Source organism: Meleagris gallopavo, chromosome 9 (assembly GCF_000146605.3).
Source record: "Meleagris gallopavo isolate NT-WF06-2002-E0010 breed Aviagen turkey brand Nicholas breeding stock chromosome 9, Turkey_5.1, whole genome shotgun sequence".
Lineage (NCBI taxonomy): Eukaryota > Metazoa > Chordata > Aves > Galliformes > Phasianidae > Meleagris > Meleagris gallopavo.
This window is the reverse complement of record NC_015019.2, coordinates 8280480-8307067: the sequence shown is the minus strand read 5'-3', so window position 1 is coordinate 8307067 and position 26588 is coordinate 8280480. Positions and strand designations below refer to the sequence as shown.

Genomic DNA, 26588 nt, shown 5'->3' with positions numbered 1-26588 from the left:
GTATATACCTTGCTGCATGCAGCTTAAACTTGGGATTTTAGACTGCTGGTTCCCAAATACGTACCCTAATGTTTGATGCAGATGTTTTTGAGCAACAGTACTACCATAACGCATTTGAAGAACTGAGTTCATGTCTGAAAGCTGGAGTGTGGTGGTATTGTCACACTCAGTACCAACCAAATAAAGCAGGTCTTCAGTGGCTGAGATGGAAGACAGTAGCTTGGGCTGGGCTCTGTAACTGGCAGCTTCTGAGTACATCCAATACAAAGGTTAAAGGGTTTTTACCATGTGATGGTAACTGAAGAAGTTGTCTTCAGCTACTGCTCATCTTTGAATTGTGCACTTAATGCCCCCAGATGGATGGAGGCCATTAAAGGCAGAGTTAATTTCCAGAGTAGATGACTTCTGCTTTCATGCTACTTAACTGCTAGCCATACTTATTTCTTTCAGAAGTCTGACGTTCTAAGCTTGAAGCCCATCGTACCTTCACAGCCAGATTTTTCAGAGACCTGGGCAACTTGGCTCTAGGTGGCTCCTGCTTGGATTTGGACAGGAGGACCTCCAGATGTCCCTTCCAGCCTAAGTCATTCTGTGAATCTGCTCATCTCCCAGGTGATTGGGGTGGCCTCGATTAGGCTTGCCTTTCTGCTTTGGGAAATCGCTGGTCACACCTTTAAGGTTGCGTACAGCCACCGCATCCAGCCTTCAGAACCTGCAGACCAGGCTCTGCTCTGTCACCTATCGATATGATGCACTCTAAAGTGCATTTCTCCACACTTTACTCAAGTTCTTCTTTTGATTGGATAACATAATATATTTTGTTATCCAACCTCACTTCCTATTTCTACATGGAGCAACATAAACTGCCATAAGTTTAAGAATAGTATCTATTTCCAAATCAAAATACCTAAAGCAAATATCTCCCCAGAATAATAATCCTGTATCAACCACAGGTGTTAGTTAAGAGACTCTATTTATATAATAGGACAAGAAGGGAATGGCTTTAAACTAAAGGAGGGAAGATTTAGGTTATATGTTGGGAAGAAATTTTTTGCTTAAATAGTGAGGTACTGGCACTGCAGCCCAGGCAGGTTGTGGATGCCCCATCTTGGAGGCATTTGGGACCAGGCTGGATGGGATCGTGGGCAGCCTGATCTAGTGGTTGGCAACCCTGCCCATCCCCCTCCAACTTAAGCCATTCTGTTTTTATGATGCAGTTTAAAATTAGATGTTGAGAAGATTTTCACAGAAGAGGCTGTTGAGCTGTGCTACAGGGGTGAGGGAACTACTTAACTTGGCTGTCAAATGTTTTGTCCATGTTTCCCAACCTTCTGATTCTGATTGCAGTTTTTCTTTACCTGTGGTGTGTTCAGGTCATGAATGTCTTATATGTGTGGATATAATGTAGCATCTGTAGAAATTTGCATGAACTCTTGCACGTAATGTGGTATGGATGTAACACGGATTATATCTTCATCTACTAAAGTATCCTTTAGAAAAGACTACTAATTAAAGACAAGATTAAAGCCACTTTAATCATCAGTGCAGTTTTGCTGAAGAGACCTTACATTTGGCCATATTTTCAAAGTGGACATGCATGAATCACAAGAATAATTACTATTTCGTCATTTGAAGTCTGCAAATGACTGATTTTGGAATGAAAAAACATGTTCCTATATAAATTGTGCTAAAACCCACGCTTATGTAAGTACATTTTTTATTGTGTAAAAAATGCACGTCCTCAAAAAATATCACCTATATTATGGTGTAAACATTTTAAAAATGAGTATAAATATGAATAATTCTTTTGAAATATCTCCAGTCTGCATCAGTATTGCAGCTCATTAGATAAGAAAATCTTCCTTGCAATACAATGGCTGTTTTTAAACAGTTTCCAAAATTACACTGAATTAAAAGCTCATGTAACAAACTTGGTATGTTTTCAGTTTTGTAATGAGCAGCTTAACATTTTTAAACTTTGTCCAATTCCTTCTTAAGTATTTTTTAATATAGTAGTAGGATAAGATTAGCTGTCCCTGATTTATTTATTTTTAACCTTTATTTTTAATGCTTTTAATGGTTTTAATTTTAATAGACACCGGTAGTGTATTAGAAATGCTTATGAATCACTTCCATTTTTCCTGCTTTCCTTAGTCCTTTTAGAGGCCTGTATGGATGTATAGGTCATAGCTTTTGAAGACTTTGTTCCTTTTTTTATATTTACCTCTTTTCTCTCAGTGAATCTACATATGTGCACATGACACATAACATAGGTATCAGGAACCAATTCAGTTGCTGTGACTTTGATAAAGCATTTCTGGAACTTGTATTTCAGTTAAAGATTTACAGCTTTCTTTTTGCCTCAAACCTCGTTTTTAAAGGCTAGAAGAGAAGAGAAACCCCTAACCATAAATACATTAATTGAAATATCCATAGTGCCTTCAGTTAATGGTATTTCCTTAAAGCAGATAGATTATAGAGCCCCCTTTTAAAACAGAAGTGTTAATTTACTGTTTGCTTTCATCTTGTGAAATAATTACTTTTCTTTTTTTGCCTTCAATAGTTTGTTCTGGTCATTAACATTTCTGTAAAATTAAGTTTGAAAGGTGCTTTTAATGTTCAGATGGACTGCCGTGCATGTTTGACTGTTAAAATCAACCCACTTAAGGCAGAACTAATGTTTAACGCTGGCAGCCATTTGAAGTAGTTCACTGCCCAGTTTAATGGTGCTGCCAAGGGCAATAGCCACATTACTTGCTATTATATTTTGGGGGTTTGTTATGCCAGGAATAAAGACAGTCCATGACATTTCTGAAAACATTGGCTTAGATCTCAAAGACATCATTTTTCCACTAACAAGCTATAAACTGTAATTTCTTGGGGACCAGTGGGCAAGAAATACCAGCTCCAGCTCTTGGCCACGTACACCATTTAGGAGTGATAGCTGCATGCTGCAGTGTTAGTGTTGTTCAGCTGAACAGCTTTTCCTGCAAGCTCTGTTGTAAAAGACTTAATGAAACTGTACTGCAAACACAGTGATGATCAGCTGCACTGGAAAAAGTCATTTTGTATAATGGGAATTTGATTTTTCATTTTGCATGATATCAGGACTGTTTTAAGACACATACTGGCAGGTGAAGCTGGGGTGGCTCAGCCTGGCCCTGTGGAAGCTTGGTGTAGGGACACTGGCTGCTGATTGTGAACCATCTGAGGTTTATTCACTGACAGTCTCTGGTAGCTTCTGTTTCATTGTGGTTCTCTGGTGGGTTTACTGGTTTAGTTGATTCAAAACTGGACATCTCTTGTAATGCACCACTTGCAGTGTAAAATGCTTCTCCAACCTTGCGTTGAGAGTAGGCATTCCCAATGGTTGAATCCCCCTTAAGCCAATCTAGCTTTCTCCATCTGCATATTTTGGAATGTAGGTCAAAGAAGATTATTTATGGCAATCTGTGAGAAAATACGACATGAAAAAACTTATAACTAGTTCTTTATGTAATGGAATCAATGGACACTTTGCATGTGTCTTCAGTAAGCCTGATGGGAAATGCATGTGTAGGACTGGACCCTAAGTAATGAATAACCAAATGAGGGAATATACATCATGTCTCTTCCTATCTGAGGTTATGAATGTATAACAAAATGGCTGCTTTTTCTTCTTTGATGAGCAGAGGCAAACAGAATTTAAAGATGAAGCTGTGCATCTTCTCAACCAGAAAAAATTATATATATTTACTAAATAGTGAGTAAAATTTTCCCCTTGGCTAGGCTAGTGCAATTTTACAAGCTTCAACAATGCTGAATGGATGTTATTGAGAAGCACATTTGGCTCATTCTTTTTATGCTTTTAATAAATACCCAAGGGAAAAGCAGTTGTTCAAGCAAAATGAAATACAAATAAACATAGAATTTATTCTCAGTAGGCATTCTGAGGAACTTGGAGCTTGAGTTTTATTCCATGCTTTTTTTTTCTGGTACTTGAAAGCAAAACTAAAATATTCATATAAGCTGTCAGTTCTCTAAAGTGAATTCATCCTTTTTAAAAAATAAAACTAAATATAGATTTGGTGGATAGAACAGAAACAATATGAGATGTAACAAATGACATTTCTGCCCCACAGTACATTGTTGGAATGGACCATATTATTCTGGACTGTGGATAGAAATTATTATTTATTTTTTTCCCCAGAGCATTCTGTAACAATTCTTGAGTCACAGTCATGCACAAAATGTCATTTGTAATTATAGCAGTTTGCCATTTTTATCTGCTTATATCTCATTTGATTGATAATCCCTGATAATTAACAGAAGTTACTGGGCTTTATTACCTAAATTTCAGAACAAGGTTGGCATTTTTGGTTTGATGGAAGAATGTCGGTTTTTTTTTTCCTTTACCTCCTAACACATTTTTTACATGGATTCCCAGACTGGCACTCCGGTCCCACAGAGAAATACAGCTAGTGGAGTGCACATAGTGCTAGTGAGAAGAATTCTGTCTATGGACTTGATTTTAGAGTAACCATTCACAAATTCTGAAATAACCCCTCAAAAAAGTATGAGTTCCCCAGCTGGTATCCTATGGAGAGTCAGGACACCTCTTTGGGATCCACAACTCTTGCAATTACCAATTACTGATTTTTTTTTTTAATTGCTTTTTCTGATTTTAAGATAGAAAAAAAATATAGTAGCAGAGTCTAATAGTTGTAGGTTTAAACAAATCATACGGAGATTGTTTTTGTGGTTCTAGACTGCGTATCTAACTTAAAGTCCTTTTGTCAGAAGCAGTGCAGATTGATTTTAAGTGTTTACTATTAGAGAATAAATGCAGTTTGAAAGGAAGAACCTATTTTATTGTTTGAGAATGACTCAACTGCAGACATTCCAGAGTACCTGAGCATAGTTTGGCTCTTGAAGAACACGTATTTTATTTCATTTCTGTGAATGTGAAAATACGTTTCCAGGGAGAGTTCATGCTTCATTAATATTTTGATTCCTTAATTGTTTTTCATCAGCTGTGTAGTTCTGTGTTTGCAAAAGTCACTCAGAAATAGCTTCTATCACCATGGGTTGCAGTAACCTTTATTAAAGCTGTAGTGCTCAGATGACACAGTGCAATAGTACAGCATCAGTGCCTTTTGGAATTTTCAAGAACTATCTGATTAAAACTGATTTAAATACTACTTTCAGCCTAGAACCTCGCCTTTTTAATAATCAATTAAAACATTGTTTCACTGTTTATTCAGCACAGAGAAGCACTGCTTTACGTGTATCAGACCTTCCATAGCTGTACACAGCTGTAGCCCATCAGGCATTTTCCAACTGGGTTTGCACAAGGAATAAAAGATTGCCATTTGAGCAACACTGGAGGGAGACGAGCAGACAAAAGTCAGTTAAGTGCTACAAAAAAAGAAAGGACCCTGTTGAGAGAGAAATTTTTGAGCAAATGCCTCAATTTTACAGGCAGATAATGTAGCAGGCAGTGTACATTGATTGTAGGTCATGAAGTACATTCTATTTGGGATTCATTAAGCTTCATTTTGTGCACTATCATGAATGGGTTTCTCAGCTACTTTCTCACATAATGCAGTTTCAAAGCAAGAAGTTAGAGTGAACCAAAGTGAAATACAGCTTGCCCTGCAAAGAGAGCAAGCCTGCTGGAGTAGGAAAATGCCTCAAACTCAAACCCTGAAGTCACAGTAGCAATACTCAAAACCTAATCACACTCAATGGAGGAGTTTATGCTTTTAGAGTTTTGGATACAACTTAAAACATGAATAAGTTCCTGCTTCCAGCTGACCTGGTACAGGGCAGATGCATTAATGGAGCACAGAGCCTTTATTTCTGTCATTTGAAAGAAAATATGCAAGCTTCCACGTGATGCTCTATAGTTATTTTTTTTAACTGCATATGGGCAAACTATAGTTTTTGTTTTTGTCACAGCTGCTTTTTCAATGTATGAATTTGCAGCTGGAGGTTGCCTCCAGCAGTGCTGTTTTCTCTCCCCTTGTTCCTCCTCGGGGCCGGCAGCAGAGCGCTCTGCCGCACCTCACTGCCCCCAGGCCCCAGCTGCCCAGCCCCAAAACTGCAGACAGAGGTGTGTCCACAAGGTTGGATTTGTCAGCAGTCCAGTCAAGTGCACGGCTGCTCTGAAGCCTGTTTGTGAGTGAGTGGGAGGTGTGGAATATTGGGTTTCTGCATAGATTGTTCCAGTATGTGTGTTGTTTTAGACTGTGTTTTGTTTTTAGTTGAGAAGCATGCAAATCCAAGAGATGTATTCAAAAATCTCCTGAGAAGGTTTTATTTAGTTACGATGATTCTAATGGCATTTTTTATCTTAATGTTGCCTAGGATTTATAGTGACTGGCTGCTGAAACATTGGCGAAGTTTTGGAAAGTTTTCCTGGAGAGATTTGTAATCCTGAATCAATACAGAACAGGATTGTACATGCACATGGCTGTAAGAAAAAAGAATAGATCTTCATTTATTTGGTGCTCAAGCTTTTGTGTTTTGGCATCAGTGGACGTGAGGATTTTATTAAAGAAATCAGCCTAAGCAGTGGGGTATTATTGCCATACTTTGCCATGTGCCACGTTCCACAGCAGAGCATGAGGTCCTGCCCTTTGCTGGTTGAGCTGCATGGCAGAAGTGGCTGAAGTCAGGCAGAGAGAAGAGGAAGAGCACTGGCCAGGTTCTGGGCTGTATGGGTAGTCTGCTAAGGGAAAGCATAGGAGACAGTGGCAACTTGCAACTTAAATACTTTATTGAATACTTTTTGCAAGAGATATTTGGTCTCAGATATGTACCGGAGTTGCTCACGGCAGCTCCCAAAGAGCCAGGCACAGCACTCAAGCTGATGTGAAGAAAGAGTAAAGCAGATGAATGTCAGGCAGCTGCTCCTTTCTGCAGAAAGTTTTCCACTTTTTTTCCTTTCCTCAGTATTTGATTTTTTAGAAGAGCCAGCAGGGCAAATGCCAGCAGTACACTTAACAGTTACTGGTTGCAAAGTAGTGGACGAGGACATTATGGTGGTTAGCTCACATTCATACTGTGATCGCAGCTGCCATTTGGGTCAGGAAGAGTTTTCCCTCTTGATAGATTGGCTGTGTGTTAGGAAAACTTGTCTTTCCCCAGAGCATCATGTAATTATTTGGTGGCAGGGAGCTGTGCTGCGTTGCCATGGACCGGCAGCTCCCCGCACTGAGCTGCTGTAACGCTGATATATGGGAGCCTAATCATTCTGTCACTAAGATGTAATATCGATACGCCAGGACAACATTTCTATCAGAGGGCCTATTACTTGCCCTCTCTGTCGAGGAGGGGAGGAGAACTCGAATAAGCCAAATTCTGACCACTTCCTAGCTCAAGAAAGGCTCAGTTGCAGTAGGGTTCAGTTCTGTAATGTTTAATACCTGCAAGAGCTACAGCATCATCCGGACAGCAGCGCTCAGGGGTGCCACTGAGCCCTGCGCTGGGAGGCGGGTGGAAGCCTCATGCTGTGCAGGTTGGTGCAGCAGGAGCTGGGCTGGCAGGCAGCATGCCCAGGGGCCGTGTGAGATGGGAGTTGTGTTGGAAGGCTGAAAAAGGACATGGCAGGGACTGCACCATAACAGCCACGGCACAGAACTGCTACTCACCCAGATGATTAAACCAGTTAAAAAGTAAATTTAGGATGGATTTCTTGTGTTTCTTCATAATTAGGGTTCATAAAATCATTGTGTAACCATCACAATGACATCTGAAGAATTCCTAATTCATTCAAAAGGAAACCTCAAGGTGATCATTTTTCCATCTGTATTCCTATTACGGGAATCATGTTTCTCCAAGCAATCGGTGTTGAAAGTTGTCTTATCTCTACAGTGCAAAAATAATTCTGGCTAACATCCCCTAACCGTACTCATAATTATTTCTGATTAAAAGTGCCCTGGCCTTACAGCACCAGGGAAATTAATGGGAGAAGCTTTCTACAAGTTTTAGAAGATGAGCAAAGACATACTCCCTCTTAAAATTATTTAAGCAGGTGCTGTGGGAAGCCATTGCTTTTATAAGGCTCTTCAGATGTTTACAGCAAAACATTTTTTCCCAGTGATTGAATTTTTCGAAGTACTAAAATACCACGGAGAAATATGTTTCCCACCAGTTTTATGGCTCCCTGGATGCATTCTATACAAACCTTGTATCGGCTTGGACACAAACACTCTATTGCAAAAAGATATCTTGCCATTTTAACAAGCTATACTGCTTTGAAAGGATACACTGCATCACCAGTGGGAATGTCAGTGCCTTAAGAGTAATACTTCTTTAAGGGTACTATTTTATTAAAGCAGACCTCAGTAATTTGTTCCTGACTGTTATACACCCTTATTTTATTAAAGGTATTTTACATCTGTAGAAGAGATTACTACCACTCTTATTTTCCCCACTGCTTGGCTTTAATACATGGTTTGGAATATAATATTTATTAAGCCTAAGCAGGGGAGGACATAATAGCAGAATTGTCCTTTATAACCTATTTTATACAGTTGTAAAATAAACCTTAATAAAGCAGGAATAATTATCCAGGAATAGGAAATGGAGTACTCTGCCTGCTTCTAATATTTGAGGGATTTAACTGCTAGCTATACATGTACTAAAAGAAATTGAACATAATGGTTACAATATTGATATTATTTCGGTACTATTTTTAAACAAATTAAAAGAGATGATGTATCTTTTGTGTCATAATTGCTGTGTTAACATAAATCATATAACGCATAACTTTATAATCTCTATTCAGTATTACCTGTCTGCAGTTCTACAGCAGACATCACAGTAGTATTTGTACTCATATCTATGAGGTTTAGGGCTCTTCTGGCCGTTTTCTGACAGCACCCAGAGCCCCATAGCTGCTCCCTGGCCACCACTCAGCTCTGCTTGGTGATCAGGGGTTTTTATGTCCAGTAGCATCACTGCACATGGCTGTGTTCTGTGGGCCGTTAGATTTGCTGGTGGCCAAATAGAACTCAGTTTAGTGCTTTGAGGCCAGAAGGCAGCATGTGTCTCTGTTCCAGGCTGGCTTTGCACAAACTCAGGATCACGGACCTCTGGAATGGAGCAGTACCATTTCAGGTGTATCCTTCGCCTAACCTCCCACCTGCACAGCTGGTATCTGATTAGCTCCCAGACCAGGCAGACAAAGTGAAAAGCCTTTCCTGGTGGCACATGTGCAGATGAAGTAGGCAGGTAGGGCTTTTCAGGTGCAAAATGAGAACACAAGCACATCTGCCATCCTGGGATGGATTTGGTCTCAATGATCATAGCTCTCTGGAAGCATTTATGTGGTTGTGTGGGTTTTGTGAATATGAGAAAACGCGATCTTGCTAATGAGATCTGTTTCAGGTTATTTATTATACTACCAAATACTGCAGCAGAGGGAGTAAATGACAAAACTTATTTAAAAGCACACTGTATATTTTTATTATGCGTGGGTCATGAAAGAGTGCCTGGCTGCGGAGGCACAGGCTGCCCTTCCATGGGCACTGGGCAGGCTCAGCAGCTCTGCATGCAGCCCTCACAGACAGCCGGCCGCACACCAAGGCCGCTCCACATGGGCTGACCCAAAGGCAAAGTGCCACTGCCTGTGGCCGTGCTCAGCCAGCAGTCACTCAGCGCTGCTCGAGGCTGTGGCACAGCTGCTCTGGCTGCCTGTGATGCTGGGCTTGGAGGTCAGCTCACAGGTGTTTCTTCAGCCCGAATGCCATCCACCTGTTAGGAACTACCTCCACCGCATTCACACTGTACTTCCGCACCGTCATTATGCACTAATTTCATTGTTTCTTGCACTTTGTGTTGGATAGCCTTGTTTTTCTTGCGTGATTTCTTGCTGGCTGTCACTGAAAACTGTTTCAAATGAAAAAAGGGAAGAGTCTGTACTAAGGACCTGAGGCATTTTGTGAGAAATTGATTCCTGCTCAGATTGTCCAGAAGGACCGGGAGCAATCCTTGTCTCCCCTCCTCCTTCTTGATTTCTTCTTCCTGTTGCCCTATTTATTTTATTTGCATAAGTGAATATTGTGGAAATGATTTTAGATGGAAATATTGTGGAAATTTATTACATTAATTATCCAAACTGACATTTTTGCAGTGTGTGAAAGGACAGGGTGGTGTGTAAAATAGATGCACTAAGAACACCTACAGTATGACAACAAGTAGCAGGGTAATTGCTGAAAATGAAGTCTTTTCTGCTATCCCTTTCCTTCAACATCTGTTGTTCCATATGGAGTCATAAATATTTGCAACAAAATAGTTGAAGAAATAATCTCAACATTAATAGGGAAAAGCTGAATCCGCCAAGAAAATGGAAGAATTTTTTTTCTTCTTGGCAAGTTCTTCCTACCCATCGTCATCTGACAGTTTAAAATCCCGGTAGAAGAGTAGTCAGACTGCAATGAGACTTAAAACTCACCATGAAAAAGCCTTTGTGAATGTTAATAGGAGAGTTAGCTGAGAAAAAAATATGGTCTCTTGGTAATAGCCGCGAGCAGGATTTTGTTTGTTGTTTCATTTTCTTCCTTTCTTCCGTGTTGTAATTTTATTACTGGCCTTTTATTGAATAATTCACATTTTCACTTTTCTCTGCTGTCAGGAGAAAAACTGCTCCTTGTCCTTGCAAGGAATGACAAGTTGCTGTTACTAGCTGAAAGTAACTAGTTGCTTTAAGTTGCCATATGGAAAATGCAGATTGATAGTAATTAGCTCCTACCTAGATTTAGAAGTTAAAGCCTAGAGCAACTTCAAATGCTGGAATTCAGATGACCAAAACCCGCCTGAGGAGCAGCTTAGAGGATAAAGCAGGTATAATACTAACACACACAAGCAATTAATTGTAAATAATTATTGTACGTATAAAATGTAGTACTTTGGAAGGCTCTGAGTATTTTTATTGGTAGCATTAATTGTACTTACGCTTTTTTCATGATGAACAGAATTTCTTCAAGTGGCATCAGTTGTATTTTTCCTAGTCTGTATATATTAAATTTAGACTAAAGCTCTTCGCAGTGAAATGTTCTGATGTCTGTGCAGTGAATCACTGCAATCTTCATCTCAGTTTTAATGTTTTACAAAACAAAAATCTCATCTAACTCATGGGTTTTTTTTTTGTTAAGATTTGAATTAATGAAGTATTTTCAGGTGCTTTTACTGTCAGTGCCACGTGAGCATCAGAGGGCATTGTAAATATGTTGAAGTTATAAATAGGTGTAATTTTCTGTCTTAATAATGAGAGTACATTGATGAAAATGTCAAAGCTGTATAATTATTCATCCCTTGTTAAAGAGTGCACAGAAAAAGACAATTTGTAAACTCTAATTTCAGCCTTTTCTACTGAAATTTTCATTTCTTTGCTTTTTGCTTCCTTCTCCTATTCAAAGCCCAAATGCCTTCTTTGTGACCTCCTTCAGGAAAGCACACCCTCGTAATTCCTGCAAGGAGCTCTGTGGCAATAGAAGTATATGCACTGCTCACACTGTTGGCTTTCTGGTTTTTCACTATGGTTTACTATTCAGTTTTTCCCAAGCCAGCACATCGCTCTAAATGTAACAGACATGGTCTACATTTTTCCTATGTTGAAAACGATGGAAAGGCTTCACTAAACGCTTCAGGACAGAATCAATTGATTTCAGATTGCATGGGTGTGAACCAGCTGGAAAGCAGGTACTGTGAAGCAGAGGGCATTTGGTGTTACTGTTTTGTGAGTTTCTGAAAGCTTTTAAGGCAGTCTGGAAATGCATGTGTAGTGATTAGATACTATTTTTAAAGGGAAGTTTCTTTACAGCAAAACTCTGTAATGACAATTGCTTGTATGCTATCGAGTTGTATCAAGCACTGGAAAATGAAGTAGTTTGATTTAAAGCTAGCGCAGTGCAGCAGTCAGAATCTCCCAGTTGCATTCATTGACCCTGTTCATTCAAGGGCTGTAATTAAGAAAAACAGCAACGACTTCAAATTTGGCACCTGAATCACAAGGTTAAAGCAGTAAATGTCGAAGTCTGATGGGTGCCAAGTTAGAAGGGCTCTCTTCTCAGAGGAGGGCTTGGCCCCCAGCAGAGGAGCAGGCAGTGAGGGAGAGAAAGGCACACAGAGCACTATGGAGGAATTCATAGGGATTAAGGCACTGAAGACTGTCAGTCCTGTCCCACAGACTCACAGATTATCAGGCTTTAAATAGTTTTAAATACTTGCCTTTCTGCAAAAGAAAATAATTATTCTAGTTTCTTGGTAAGCAGTGTAAAAGCTGCCAGAGTTTAAAATAAAAAAATCTCACTTCTTTTGAAGAACTGCTTCTTGCCATCAAAAATTGCTATCTGAGCCCTGATTCTGCTATTACTGTCTTTGTGAAGTAGATACACAGCTGGAATTCAAGGGTTATCAATTGGATAATTCTGTAACAACTTTGGGCAAATAATGCCATTTCAAATAGAAATGCAGTGTCTTTCTTTGAAAGATGAGTGCACATACAACTCAGCTGGCTGGGGATACCTTTTTATTTTATTAAAGGTTAAAACAGTCCACTGGAGCACCTAGGCTGTTCTTTTCTAACTGTGGATCATTTAATATAATCCCCATCACTCAAATATGAAGCTTCAAGAATTGTAATTACTATGAACCCTTTTAGTCCTTAGCTTTCTAAATTGTGTGCCACAGGCAGAGATCTAGAATGATCCCAGTGCCATCTATGTCCAAAACCATATTATTAATGCTGGCTGAAGGTTTTCTGAGATCAAATGTCGTGATGAGTAACGAACAGATTAATAACTATAAATTTCTTATGAATTTCGTTCTGCTTTTTTCCTTATCATATATTTATTTTATGCATTATATCTTATGTTCTGTAAACTAATTTTGGTGAGGCTTATGTGTAAGGCCTCCAGACAAATATGTTTTGAAATGAGTGTGAAAAAATAACATGATGATCTAACTAGTGTTTAGTAATATGTAAATTTCAACTTTAATATTTCTAGCTTGTTTTGAGAGGGATGTGACATGTCAAGTGTATCAGGTATATGAATGATGGATTTAAAAGCATGTCTTTTGAAAGAACATAAACCAGCTGGTAAATAAAATTGCCTGTTGGTTAGGGCTGTGCAGTGTCACACAGGGAGCAATTTGTGTTACTCATGTTCCCAGTGCTGCATTTAGTCCATAGGATGATGCTTAATTTTCCAATCCTGATTTCTGCAACTTAGGCAGAAGATGGAAGATGAAATACTTTGGTATATTGCATTAACAACAGGAAACTTTCTAGCACTTTTCCGTGCACTTTCCTGGGATAATAATTCCATTCACTGTTAGTATTTACTGTGTATTTCTTTGCTCTGCAATATAATTCTTGCTTTCGTCTATTCACCTGGATGCCAGCAAGAAATTAAAATAAAAAGACTGCACTCTAAATGGATTCCTGAATGCTATTATAAAGCATGGCAGGTTTAACAAACAAGCTCAATAAAAGTAGTTCCCACTTTGCTTCAATAAATAGGAAGGTTGTTTGTGTCCTTGGTAAGACAGTATTTGCCCTAGCTTTTTTTCTTGTTTATTCTGTTGTACTGTATGTGAGTGCTGCTTTTAGCATTTATATCTTTAGTGTTCTTTAAAATCAAAACACTAAAATCAACATCTTTTTCTCTGCTGAAGAGATGTACTTGATGCAGTCCTCAAAAATGCTTCCAACACGTGCCATTTTTAATTGCTTTCCCAATTAGAATTTCTTAAGCCTAGGTAATAAATTTCTGCCTAACTGTGCACTTACTCAAAATGTGGGCAAGATGTAGACACCATTCAGATGTGAAGACCTATTACAAGATTGAAATAGATTTCTAATGCATTTATCATTCATCTTTGCAGAGTGTGATTTCAATCAGAAAAAAAAATGATGAATGGTTTGACAGTTTCCACCCATATACGCTAAAACATAATATGCTTCTTCTAGTTTTCAGCTATTACAGACTTTAACATGCAATGTGACCTTGGTCTGCAAAGCATGTTTGGTTAGCACAAAAACTTAATCATAAGAAGTCGTAAGTAGAATCCTTCTTCTTTACTGCCCTTTTTCTGGGACTTGGAAATTTATTGCTTGTGGGACAGGTAGGATATGAACAATGGGCCAAATAGAGTCCAGGGTTATCTCATCTGTGTGAAAACTGCTGCTGAAAATCGATGTGACCTCTGCTACACTGTCATCCCAATTCCCACCCTCTGTGTCCTATTTGTCTTTTGGTGGAAGCTTAGATCTGTGTGCTGTCTCTATGTGTCTCTCTTGGGCCAGATTATCAAAATGAATCATTGCCTGCATACCTCTTATATTTCTATTTATTTTCCTGGTGTTGACTAGGTCTGATGAAATATGATTCTTTTTGCATTTGATCCTCACTGCAGCAAGCAGCACCTAATTTAGCTGTGTCTATCTCTTTAAAGAAGAGTAATACTATTTTGAAACTTCAATCTGCTGTACAGTAACATTACAAACCATAGACCATGCAACCTGTCTTCACAGTCAATAGTAATTTTCCTTTCAGCCAATTTAATGTTATTACTTTCATCTTCAAATAGTAGAGATTTCTAGAGATTTTAAAGCAGCGATGGGCTTCCATTATGCATACTTCATGCGTTACTTTCCTTTCCAAATGCCACTTCTGTTTGGTCTGTTGTGACTCCATGACTTAGGTATTATTTCCGTGTAGCATCCTATGCAACAACTAACCAGGTCGTGTTAAAAACTACTACCACTGATAAAAAATACTGATATGTGACAGGTGGCGTATCTCAGTCAGCACAGCCTCGGTGGTCTGTGTATGTTGCTGGACTGTTTTGTGGGGTTTGTTGTTTTTTGTTTTGTGTTGTTTTTTAAAAGATTGTTTAATTTACATGAGCACAGCTTTAAAACGGTAGCTGTGAAGATGTGAAGAGGTTAGTGGCTGTTGTTGTTATTAGTGCTGCAGAATCATTATGAAGTTGTTCCATTTAATGAACTCATAGGGTGAAAACAGAATACTCCCTCAGCAGAGATTTCAGAGAATACTTAGAATCTGGTAATGCTCCCAGCTTTGTTGTCAGTGGGTGTGTTTTTGACTCACGGCAAAAAGCACTTGCAGCTCACTGGGTGCTCCTGGAGGTTGTTAAAGCAGATAATTCTACTGCTGCAGAGACACCAGGGCTTAATTTGTTGTTGTCAAATTCTTTCGGAGTTGTTTTTGAAATAAGAGAGGTGAGAGAAGGGAGGGAGGCCTTTTGATGTGGTGTGGTCTAATTGTAAATCCTGGAATTAATATGACCGAGACACTTGACAAATGAAACTATCTGGACTGGCTGTGCGGCTGCCCTTAGAAAACAACACATGCATCATGAACTTATGGACAGTAGATTAGTTTCCAGCTTTACTAAAAAGCAATTGTGAGGAGATATTCTTCATGATTTCTGCAAGTATCAGAGAGATTAAAGGAAAATATTATATATGGACTGCAATTCCCTGTAATGTTACACCATCATAGTGTAAAAGTGTAAAATTTTAACATCATAGTGTAAAAGAAGTGAACAGAGTTTGGCTTTGAAGACTGCTAGCAGATTTTAGTGTCATCATTTTCAGCAATAAACTTGATGCTTAAAATGAATATTGGAGAAGTAGTACACAAAGGGGGGGGATCTGAGAGAAGGAGATACATATATTATTGTCCTAAAACAGTATTAAGTTGTCATATTAAAAAAGTGAGTTCAGATTTTTGCCAGTAAGGATTTGTGACAAAATTTAAAGGATTTTGGGAAAATAATTGCTAATGCCATTGCTTCTTTCTGAGTACACATTTCTACATGCACAGCTTTTCTATCATGCACAGCTTGATCTTTAGCAACTTGACCAAACTGAAACGGAGTGAAGGGAAAGTTACCAGGTCCCAGTAATGCAGTGTGCCAGGAACGCATCCATCCAGCTGTAGGCAGTGCATCACGAGAGCATGGCTCAGCCCTCTCCTCCCCAGCTGCTCCTGTGCCCCCACCACCAGCTCTGTGTTCCCAGCAGACAGAACTCAGCATGGTGCTTTTGGCCACTGCCCATGGTGGGGCTAACCACAGCATGGCACCTGCCAGGGGAGCCTGCACAGACGCCTCTCTGACAGGCAGAGCCAGTGCTGGATGAGCAGGAGGGGATGACTCAGTGGGGATTATTTACTGCTGAGTATGGGAAGGATAATGCTAAAAAGGGTAAAGAGATGTGGTACATTTCTTGATTAGAATTTTTTCAAGGTTATAGTGACTAAAAATGCTCATCGCAGAATAGCAAACATGATAGAATGAAGAAAAGTCATTCAGGTTTAATGAACTGCATAATGCTGTTATAATTCAGTAGTATAATTTTGTAGAATTTGAGATATAATGGTCTATACTCTATTAGAGCGATGCTATAGCCTTAAGTATATTTATTATTGCTCTCTATTGTTTTGCAAACTTGCCTTAGTAATAGCCATGGCTGCTCAAAGACCAAAACAATATCAGCTTTACTAATATGCTTGTATTTTGACTTCCAGGGAAACAGTTTCTAAAAATCACTTTGACCTCTATATTTCCAATAGTTTCTGATCTTGCTTTTAACCTGTCTTTACAGAAGAGGTCCAGATTGCCATTCCAATAATGAAACCGACCTTAGATAAAGTCCAACTGGCTGGACAGGCCTTGCCTCCTGGATTTCCAGCGCCATTTCTTTTTGCTGATGGTCTTTCATCAGTTGAAACACTATTAACCAACATTCAGGTAAGTTATTCTCTATAGGGCCAGACTATGTCATAACAGATAAAATTTATTTCTTCTGCTACTCTTTTAGAAAGTTAGAAACTATTTTGTATCTGCAATTCTAATTTTTTTTTTATTATTATTTAATGTAATGCCTAGGTTTTCATTCTCTGGCATTATCGATTGTGGAAACATTTTATGCATTGTCTATTTGACTTAATAGTTGGCAATAATAGTCATATTAAAATTCACCAGTCTCATTATTTCTCCTTTGCTTCTCCCTGCAGTTGACCAAGGTCAGCAATGATACGGCATTCCATTTGTAATAAACCATACCAGTAGGATGAAGGTGCAAAAGCTATACCACAAAATTGCTTATATTTAACATTTAGGCACTTTAAATGCCCGGGTGCATTCCATGTCTATAGGCTCCTGAGTTTTTGTTGTTGGTGGTTTATTTCTAAAGGGAGTAAAATAAATAAATGGATGAATTTTATCACTGCTGAAACAAAATGGTATTTAGAGGTGTCACATTTGCATGTATTTTAGGGCCTGCTGAAAGTGGCTGTGGACAATGCCAGAGTCCAGGAAAAGCAGATACAGCAGGAAAAGAAAGAGTTAAAGATGGAGCTTTGTAGAGAGAGAGAACTCAGAGAGAGCTTGGAGAGGCAACTTACAGCTGAGCTGCAAAGCAGAGGTGAGTGAATGAAAATGGAGTTTAGATACCTATTAAATGTGTAACCCTTTGGCATTTCCAGCTGGATCTACAGAGGACTCTGAGTTAACTGACATTCATACTTCAGTGTAATGTAGCAGTGGACTAGCACTGGTAATGAAAGATTTAAATTTAATAAAAACAGAATGAAGCACACTTTTCTGTAAGCAGACAGAACAGTGACTGAAGGATTATTTCCTGGAGGGCCACTGGCCGCAGAGCATTTTGGCTGGTTCTGTAGGGAAAGCTGATTCAGTTTCATGGCTTTCACGTGCATTATTACCACACCGTCTGTGTATTCCCAGCCCGATTTCTTCATTTGACAGCTTTAATTTCTTTTGTTTCCTGCTATTATCCTCCAAGCATTGAGGATCAGTCTTATTTTGAGAAAGATAATATGTCTGTAATTGGAGTATTTAAATCAGCTAGTTTGTCCTCTAGACAACTTCAGTGCAACCAAATAGTTGCACTTAGGCAACTTCTTGTAATTCAAGATCTGAAACAAATAACCCTAGATAGTTGGGTTTTTTCTTTCCATCAGAAGAGTGAGATACGAAAGCTCTCCTAACATGAGGCCTTCTAAGACAGAACCGTGAGTCTTTAGAAGCTTTTGATAATAACAGGCAATTAAATGGGTAAATCTAAATTTTTCGCTATGATATTGTAAAGCAGGCAGTCTTCTTTTTAAAATTCAAATCTGCATCAAAAGGAGAGAAGCAGTTCTTCATACGCCGAAAGCCACTTCTGGATTACATCCATGAAATCGGAAAGATAAAGCTAGATAAGGCTACAGATGTAAGTGCCTTCTACTCTCTTCCTGTGCGTTTTGAATTGAAATTAGGTGAGGAACCTGTTTGCAGCACCAAGGCTCGCTAAGAACTGACAAAGGACGCTTTAAGTCAAGTTGTGAGGAGTGAGTGAATACTACAGAAGTTGTTAAATCGCGGAGGGTGTTCAAAATCATTGCATCACTCCAGTGTAAGTGTAGATGAGACAGCTGTATTTCTGTAAAACAAACCTTAATCTTGGTGTAGGCAGGCAAAACACTACGTACCTCCACAGTCATATTTAACTCAACAAAAACCTTAAGTCCTTCACAAATTTGGTTGACTTATGACTTCAAGAATTTCTCCAATAATCAGTATCCTCAGAACTGTTTGTTTTTCAGGTCATCACAACATCCACATTATTATAGAAAGTCACAGATAGACTTTTCCACATGGGTTACTCAATTTTCCAAAGTTTTGTTTCCAGATCACATTTTGGCATTCATAATTTATTAAATCTCTCGGAGATCGCTCATGCAGTGGTATCCTTTTATTCCCCTGAATAGTGCAATCACAAATTCAGGTCTGTAAAAATTGATAAGAGTTAGATAAACAAGTCAGCACAGAAAGTTACATCTCCATGTTTTTTAGCAGTTTTTCTCACAATATTGTGATTTAAAATTCACAGATATCTTCACACAGGTGAAGCAAACAAATAAAATGAATTACAAAATACTGCAAATGTAAATTCACCTTTCATTTTAACAATACCTGTAAAGAGCATTTGCTAGAATATAGACTAATAAATGTCATTTTGAAACGGGGCATTTATGTTTAAGCTCAAATTTTTTTTTGTCTGGTAGTTCAACCTACCTTTTCTAGTATCATCACTAGATGGTTCAGTAGTACATCAAACAAAAAAAATGGTAACCTGATGCTGGTGAAAGATAAGGTTAAACACGGAATTAAGATTCAGAGTTTTAAAAGGAAAAGGTACATTTTATTGCCTGAATTTATATAGATGAGGGAATACAACCTTAGGCAGTGTCAGCAGTTCCCAATGAAGATGTGAATCATCTGGCTACAATTAATGCTGTATAGTTTTCTAGTTACAGGTTTAATTTTATTTATAGTTGGGTTTAAAACTGAGATTGGGAACAGAAGTCAGGAATACTTCCATTTTCTGCCAAATCTTGCAGGGCTGTACCAGTGACCCCTGGATGATCTTTGTCAAGGCACTTTCCTGCTTTCCATCTTTAGAAGGGAGATGACTGTAAAGAACATCGAGCTCTACTAACACGGAGCTGTGGAGAAGCACTGTAATACTTTACTGTTACCCATTTTTAGTCCAATCAGCCAGTTACAGATCTTAAGAGTGTTTTTGTTAGAAGGAGATATTGGTAATGGAGAGAATATTAAAAAGTTCTTGATTTACATGCCTGTATTTTAAGCTAATTTTCAACCTCCTTTCTACTCGGGAAGTTTGTCCTTATTTTCTCTCAGAGATTCTCACCATCTGCCCAATGCTTTTGTTCCTTTTCTTTCTCTTTCCCTCTTTTTTTCTTGAACTAGTGACGAAAAGTGAAAGTGCTTTTGCCCACAGATATACTCACATTCATCCTTAACTACCATTTCTCTATGCATTTCATCTTCATTTCAGTTGGTACCCATTTAACTCAGCTTTTCAGTAGCCTCTCAGTGTCTGAGCTGGCTCTGTAACCCAGGTTCTAGTCAGGAGACTTGCATCGGTGGTGTTGTTCCAGACTGAGAATAAGATTAAAGATCTGTAACAAGATTTAAAGTTCTTTCACATTAGCTGTTGTTTCAGAACAGGGTATGGATTGGTTTTTGCTCGTTTATATCAGATTCGTGTCTGATTTTTTTTTCTTGATCTAGAACTTGGCTCTTGAACATCAAAAATTAAGGAACAAGTTTACTCTCTCCGTTATATATTAATTGTGCTATGACAGCCATTCTTATCATATGTTTCCATTCCAGCAACAATTCAGAAACGCTTGAAGAAAGAAAAAAAGGCGAAGAGAAAATTGCAGGAAGCTTTGGAATTTGAATCAAAGAGAAGAGAACAAGTGGAACAGGCGCTTAAACAGGCCACATCAGGTGACGGTCTCAGGATGTTAAATGGTAATGTCTTAGTTGGCCTTTCACAGTTAACATAAAATGATGTTTAATTAAGTTAAAAAACTAAAACAGTGCATAAAGCAAATTCCAGAATAAAATGCAAGACCCTTTCCTGAAATAAGTAAAAATCTATTTCAGACCGTGTACTCTGGGTCATGAATTAAAAAAATATGTCTGCGACAAAAGAAACATAGAGCAGTTTACACAGGCATGACAAGAAGTGCTGAATACATTGCCAGAGAAATCTGTTACAGTGCCAGCTAAGACAATGTGAAATTTGGTTCTTCTAAGGTTCTCTGATCTCTTCTCTCCCAGCAGATTCATTTTGAGAACTGCTCAGCTTCATTTTAAAAGCTGTTTGGCTGAAGTTTGCTCAGCCTCAGGATCTATTAAGTTTGTTAAATATGTATCAGCCTTATGAGCTGACAAGGTTTTTGAATACTTCCCAGATATTATTGTGAAACAAATTCAGATCAGTTAATTTCATAGAGGCTGATTATGTTCTGAGTAGTGCGAGTATTCACCTCTCCTGCTTAAAGTGGTTTTGAGCAAACTTTAGAATGTTGGCTTGAATCTTTAAGACTAAGCCTAGCTGAGTTTTAATTAATTTCACGTTCTGCAGCTAAAGTTGGTCTTTGCATCTTGCCTATCCTGATGTCTCTGCAGAGGCTCATGAATCAGAGTTATATTCAGTCTCTGCTGTGTTTGTATGTCATGTATTCTTCACATTAACTTTGCCTCGTTTGGCTACTGCTAGCAACTGAGCTATAATAACAGAAGCAGACTGCAAAAACTGCTGAGTGAAAGTAATCAGTTTAACTTGGCCTTTGATCTCAGTTGCAAGGGTACCCAAGCTGTTTTTTAAAGGTAGGGCAAGCCTGTCTGTTTGAACTGCCACTGCAGCTCTCTGCAATGGGCCGTGAGTTGTGATTTAGCTGGAGCACCTAAGAGATATAAACTCTTTAACTATGAGAGCAACATCTTTCAGAGGCATTCTCATCTGCTGGGTTTTATAGTCCAGCATATCACTGTACCCAGGAACTGGCTGGCTGTTCTGACACTCTTGACAGTGAGCAGTGGTGATTCAGGCATGGATATACAGCTTGCCATTGTGCCGTGTTAAGGGACAGGCTCCCAGCAGAGGCTGAGTGGGTACAGCCAGCAGGGACCTTTTGTACCACCCCTATTGGGTGGAAATGCCCAGGTCAGATCCCCCAGGCACAGCCAGCACCCTGTGATGAATGTCAGATGAAAACTGAAATCCTCACACTCAGTAAGGTCACTCACCCAGATGCTGTTGTTGCTGGTAAGCACCTGCCTATCGCACTACATTTACAAGTACTCAGCAGTTCTGGAAGCCACAAATTGAAGGGGACCAACACCCCAGCAACGTGATTAACAGATCTTTACATCTGCTATTGTCGGCCTGGCTGCTAACATTTTGATTTGCAGGCACACTCAGGTAGCCATATATATGTTGGTGCCTGCGAAAAGCTGATATTTACATGCTAATCTGATTGCACATGCAAATCAGGTAGCTCATTAGCATCTTAATCCACAATTTAATTGCAGGTACAATTTTATGACAACAAAATGTGAAGGGCTATTCTGAATATTTTTAATTTAACTCTGACGCTCTGTCTCATTTAACAGATGCTGTTATTACAGATGACTTTGTCATTTTACGTACATACAAAGTATACTCTAAAAGGTTTGAAAAGAGAATCTTTTTTTAGGTTTCTAGTCCAGTGCCTTGAACTTCAAACAAGAACAAGAAAAACCCTGTGTAATAACAGTCACTGCACTTTCTAAAGAAAAAAATTATGTAAATTGATAATTTATTTGCTCATATATATTTATGTGATGTCCATGTATGTAATCCTATATTTCATATACACATGTATATCTAAGGTACATACACACATGTATTTCTCATGTACTGCATTACTCATACACGTACTTGAATCAATTGCCCTGCTTTGACACAGAGCTCAGTCAGGCTGTGTGTGACCAGCAAAATGTCATCTTTGCAACAGGTACTGCCCAGCTCGAGTGATCTGAGAAAGCAGCAATACAGTTATTCTCTATTTGAGAATATCAGGAATGGGCTTTTACACAGAAATACTTAAAAACTACACACATCTCCCTCCAGGTGTTCTTGGGTTATTTTTGCTTTTTTTTTTTTCCTTTTCTACTGTAAATTCGAAGTGCTGTATTACGATGAAAGCAGATGTTTCTCCAGGATTTGAGGTACCCTGGATTCAGATCACATACCCTTCATGCTAATCCTTGTTGGCACAAGGTGGATAATGGCATCTGTTTTCTTAACGCCCTGGGGTGTTGGAGCCCTCAGCCACACCCCGAAGGACTGCAGACAGAGGTACTATCAGTGTGACATTAAATAGTTCAAGAGCACATATCATTATGAGACTCCTTCTCAGCTTGGAAAAAAACAGCACAATCTGTTTTGGAAAACTCTTCTCAGGAACCTGGAAGTCTTTCCCATAATATATTACATACATAGTGTTCCTTGGGTGACGGAGTACACTTAAATAACCTGAGCTGATATGGTACTGTCCCTGTTGGTAATAATACACTCATACAAACACATGCACATGGATACAAACATGTTGACTGGTACTGGTTGTATCTTTTAACTCTCTAACTTCGCAGGTATTTGCCTGAGACAGTAAATTTGGTTTAATAATACCACAGTTTAATTTCCATTTTATTTTTCATGTCAGATGCCTTTATTCTCCGAAAGAATTTTACAGATACATTATTATCATGTGTTGATTATTATCTGATCATCAGACAGATGTGAAGCACATTAAAAATAATCCACAGTGAGACCAGTAATGTTTGCACATTCTGAAAACGATTTACTACTGAAAATCTGTGAAGACCAAATGTTTTATGCGAGGTCGTGCAACTTGCTGATCATCTTAGTTTCCTATAAATATTATTCTAAAGATGCATGAGAGAAGGATAAAGGGGAAAGCATTAATCTTCAGTGTCACATCTTTCAGATGCTGGAATCCCAGATATGGAAATAGAACACAACGGAACCCAACATGACAGTGCAGCAATGCAAGGTGCAGTATGTACCTCCTTCTATTACGTACACATTTATCACAAGCCATATTAAAAAATGAAATGCGTAATACTTTTTGACCTCTTGTTTTCCTGCGATAAATGTAAATTACAGAACTTCATTTTGTCTTCCTGTTCAATGTAGAAAAGAAGTATAGCAAGATTGCTACTTTACAAGATCAACAATTATATTTGTTTAAACAGAGATGTGGGAAACACTCATACTTAGATACTTACCATACTTAGATATACAGGCTTAGTCCAAAAATGATTTTACAAATGATTTATCTTTTTAAAATATTCCACTTCTGATCCTTGCTTTCCTTTCAAGATCATACATGTTTTCAAAAAGTACATAAACAGTAGATGATGGAAATCACAAGATGGCAAATTTAGCAAGACAAAAGTTCCAGAAGGCTTAAAAGAAATGTTTAGTATGCATTTAAATAGATGTGCACATACCAGAGGGTATTACAAGAATATCTGATAGAGAATTCTATCTTAGGTACTGCTAGAACCAGTGCAGATAGAGATAGAAACATAACCTTTAGCATTTGTCAACTGTTAAAGGCTTGACTTTGCATACCTCTGGTACGCATCTGTTGTCCATCTGTCATCTATACAGGAAAGATTTCAAATATTTTTACTGCTGTCGCCTTTTGTGATTTTAGGTTCATATGCTACACATAACAAAAAAGGAGAATTACATATATACATATATAATACAACATATATTTATATTCATGTATATGTACACATATGATTGGAGTTGTGCTCTAAGTATTGCAGTTTGAAAATTGTTACTGCCAGAAATAGTCAAAATATTGGATAAGCGCTCGGGACATGTATTTTAATTTGAAATGCAAATGATTCCTACTGTTTCCTAGTGCTATTTACAGTATCTGCTGAGATAAGCGCTCAGTGCTCTTCCAAAAAGATTCTGTGAGTCCAAGGTGTACCTGGACAGAATCTAGTGAAAAAAAAGGAAGTTAATTTTCGTTTTTAAAGAAAGAAAAGAGTTACAGTTGGTTCAAATCTGTCTTCTATTAAAGAGTATAAGTAACTGTGAGGAGAGTGATGCATAGCCACTTGCAATAGCCATTTACTTACAAAAGGACTCAGAACTTATTCTCACTTCTTGTGTATTACTGATAAAGAAGAATGCCCTGTGATTCTTAGGATTTTAATTTCAGAGAGATTTTTTAGTTTTTTGTTTTGTTTTGTTTGTTTGTTGTTATTGTTTTCCCTTAAATCTCAGTTTTAAAAGGCTTTGGGTTACAAAGCTTTTTTTCATGTCAAAAGCCTGAACCAAGGGAGACCTGGACACTCACTGATGATGTTCAATATCTCTGCATTTGGTACCCTGCTGTGAAAGCAGAATATGTCATTTCTTGTCTTCACCACAGCCGTGAATGGCAGCATACACGGGATTCTCTGACAATTTCAGTTTGGTAATCCTGTTGATATGTAAATATGTGATGACTTTATCCAGTTCTTTCACTAAGCACTCTCAGCTGATAAAAAAGCTTTTTGAAGATCTCTCTGTAGAGCTAGTCTAGGTTTCAAAGTGTTTCTGTTCCTTAGCACCATCTCCTTCATTTTTATTTATGCTGATACTGTAATATCTTTTTATTCTATTTTCCTTTGATTTACAGTTTCTGAAACTTGACAGCAACTCTTGCACTGCAATCTTAACAGTTTGAGTACACTGCCTCCACTGCCCCTTCATTTACAGCCTTTGTTTTTTGGGCTCTGGGAGGAGGAAGGGTCAAAACACATGTCCCTAATACAAAGCTGTTTCCAAGCATCCAGAATCTCTCTCTAGTGCACAGAAAAAAGCTTTAGTGTCAATGCAGACCTTTCTTTTTTGTTGTCAATAACTCTGCTGGACAGAAATCTATCATTCACACAGTGCCTTTCCTTTGAAATTCAATTAGTTTCACTGCCAGTATCTCCTTAAGATGGTTTAAAGGAAAATTGCAAAAATACTGCACAGTGATTAAGTCATATCATATTTTATGCTCATTTCTTAAAATGATTTTATTAACACAAGCTGTTCATTTTCTGAGATTCTGATATGCATTATAAATCTCTTCCGTTTAGTAGACTCGTTTTCCCTATGCTCTGTGTATTAATTGAACTGAAATTTTGTGCTGACAAGGCTAAAAGTTTTTCAAACTTTACAGTCTTTAGCTCTGTCCTCCATACCCCTGAGCTTTTGGTCCAGCACAGGTCAATCTGTGAGGGGCCTGTTAGCAGACAAATAGAAAAGAAATAGTTGCTGTAGTCTGACAGCCCCTGCATAGCTGAGTGGTGCAGGAGCAGGCAGTGCATGTGCTGATACCTTCTGCTCTTGCTTCCATAACTCACTCTTGGGCCAGGAAGATACTGCATCAACCATTTTATCAAGCAATCTCCGTTTCACATAAAATAAACATACTGGGTGTCATTAAGTGCACCTTCAGATCAATGTTTTTTGCAAATGACATTCAAGTACCATTCGAGTAGTGCATTTTTGCTGATAAAAGCAAATTAAATTAGTACAACTACAAGTGTGCTGATAAAAACTAAAACCGAACAGCAGCACCATTAGCTAACAAAGTAATATTTTCTCTTTACTGCTTTCTGCCATTTAGTTATTATCCTATTGGAAATCTAATTATAATCCTTTTACTCCCTAGTCAAACTTCACAGTTTTTGCAAGCTTAGCACTGACAAGTGATTTCATTACATTTGATTGCCCGCGCCCAGATTGACTTAACTTCACTCCGAGACCTAAAAGCCCTCTCAGTTTCTCAGATTCCCTGTTTGCACATTACAGCAACAGCTCCTTTAATTAATTAGCATGAACAGCAGTAACATGAACTGCTGAACAGAAAATAACATCATTTTATGATCGCAGGGAGACTTCTCCTTTTGCATGTTTATACCTTAGTTAACTTTTGTATTACTATATTTCATTGTTAGGGGATATTGGAACAATCAGCAAAGCAATGTTATCTTAAAATTCTAAAAAATAGACGTTAGCATAATACTTGCTGATAACAATTTACAAAAACTAAAAGACTCTAAATTTCAAGAATGAGGCAGGAGTGTAGGTGGACGGACTTTCCTGAGGTGAAAGC

At 38.3% G+C, this 26588-nt stretch overlaps 2 protein-coding genes across 5 annotated transcripts in view; one reads left to right on the top strand and one right to left on the bottom strand.

Annotated features, from left to right (window-relative positions):
* Positions 1-26588, top strand: part of DACH2 (dachshund family transcription factor 2) — a 238708-nt gene that overhangs the window by 205270 nt on the left and 6850 nt on the right. For 2 of the 4 annotated variants that reach the window (XM_031554655.1, XM_031554653.1), the window contains exons 9-12: positions 16625-16770; positions 17299-17446; positions 20230-20349; positions 23400-23465. In XM_031554655.1, coding sequence (XP_031410515.1) covers positions 16625-16770; positions 17299-17446; positions 20230-20349; positions 23400-23465 — 480 coding nt within the window. Of the gene's footprint in view, positions 1-16624; positions 16771-17298; positions 17447-20229; positions 20374-23399; positions 23466-26588 lie in introns of all 4 variants that reach the window. The other 2 variants (XM_031554654.1, XM_031554652.1) reach the window with 1 other exon arrangement.
* On the bottom strand, positions 6685-9424 carry LOC109369052. Its single transcript, XM_019618175.2, has 2 exons — positions 8780-9424; positions 6685-7574 (listed from the first exon to the last, which is right to left on the bottom strand). Exons 1-2 carry the CDS (start codon positions 9292-9294, stop codon positions 7445-7447), a joined length of 645 nt encoding a protein of 214 aa, XP_019473720.1. The 5' UTR covers positions 9295-9424; the 3' UTR covers positions 6685-7444.

Bases quoted from the DNA above. Each gene is read 5' to 3' on its own strand.
- LOC109369052 (XM_019618175.2), bottom strand. From the start codon at position 9,294: ATGATCATTGAGACCAAATCCATCCCAGGATGGCAGATGTGCTTGTGT. The intron at 7,575-8,779 runs GTAATACTGAAT...GTCCTTTTTCAG, and splicing joins TGCTGTAGAACTGCAGACAG to CCTTCCAACACAACTCCCAT.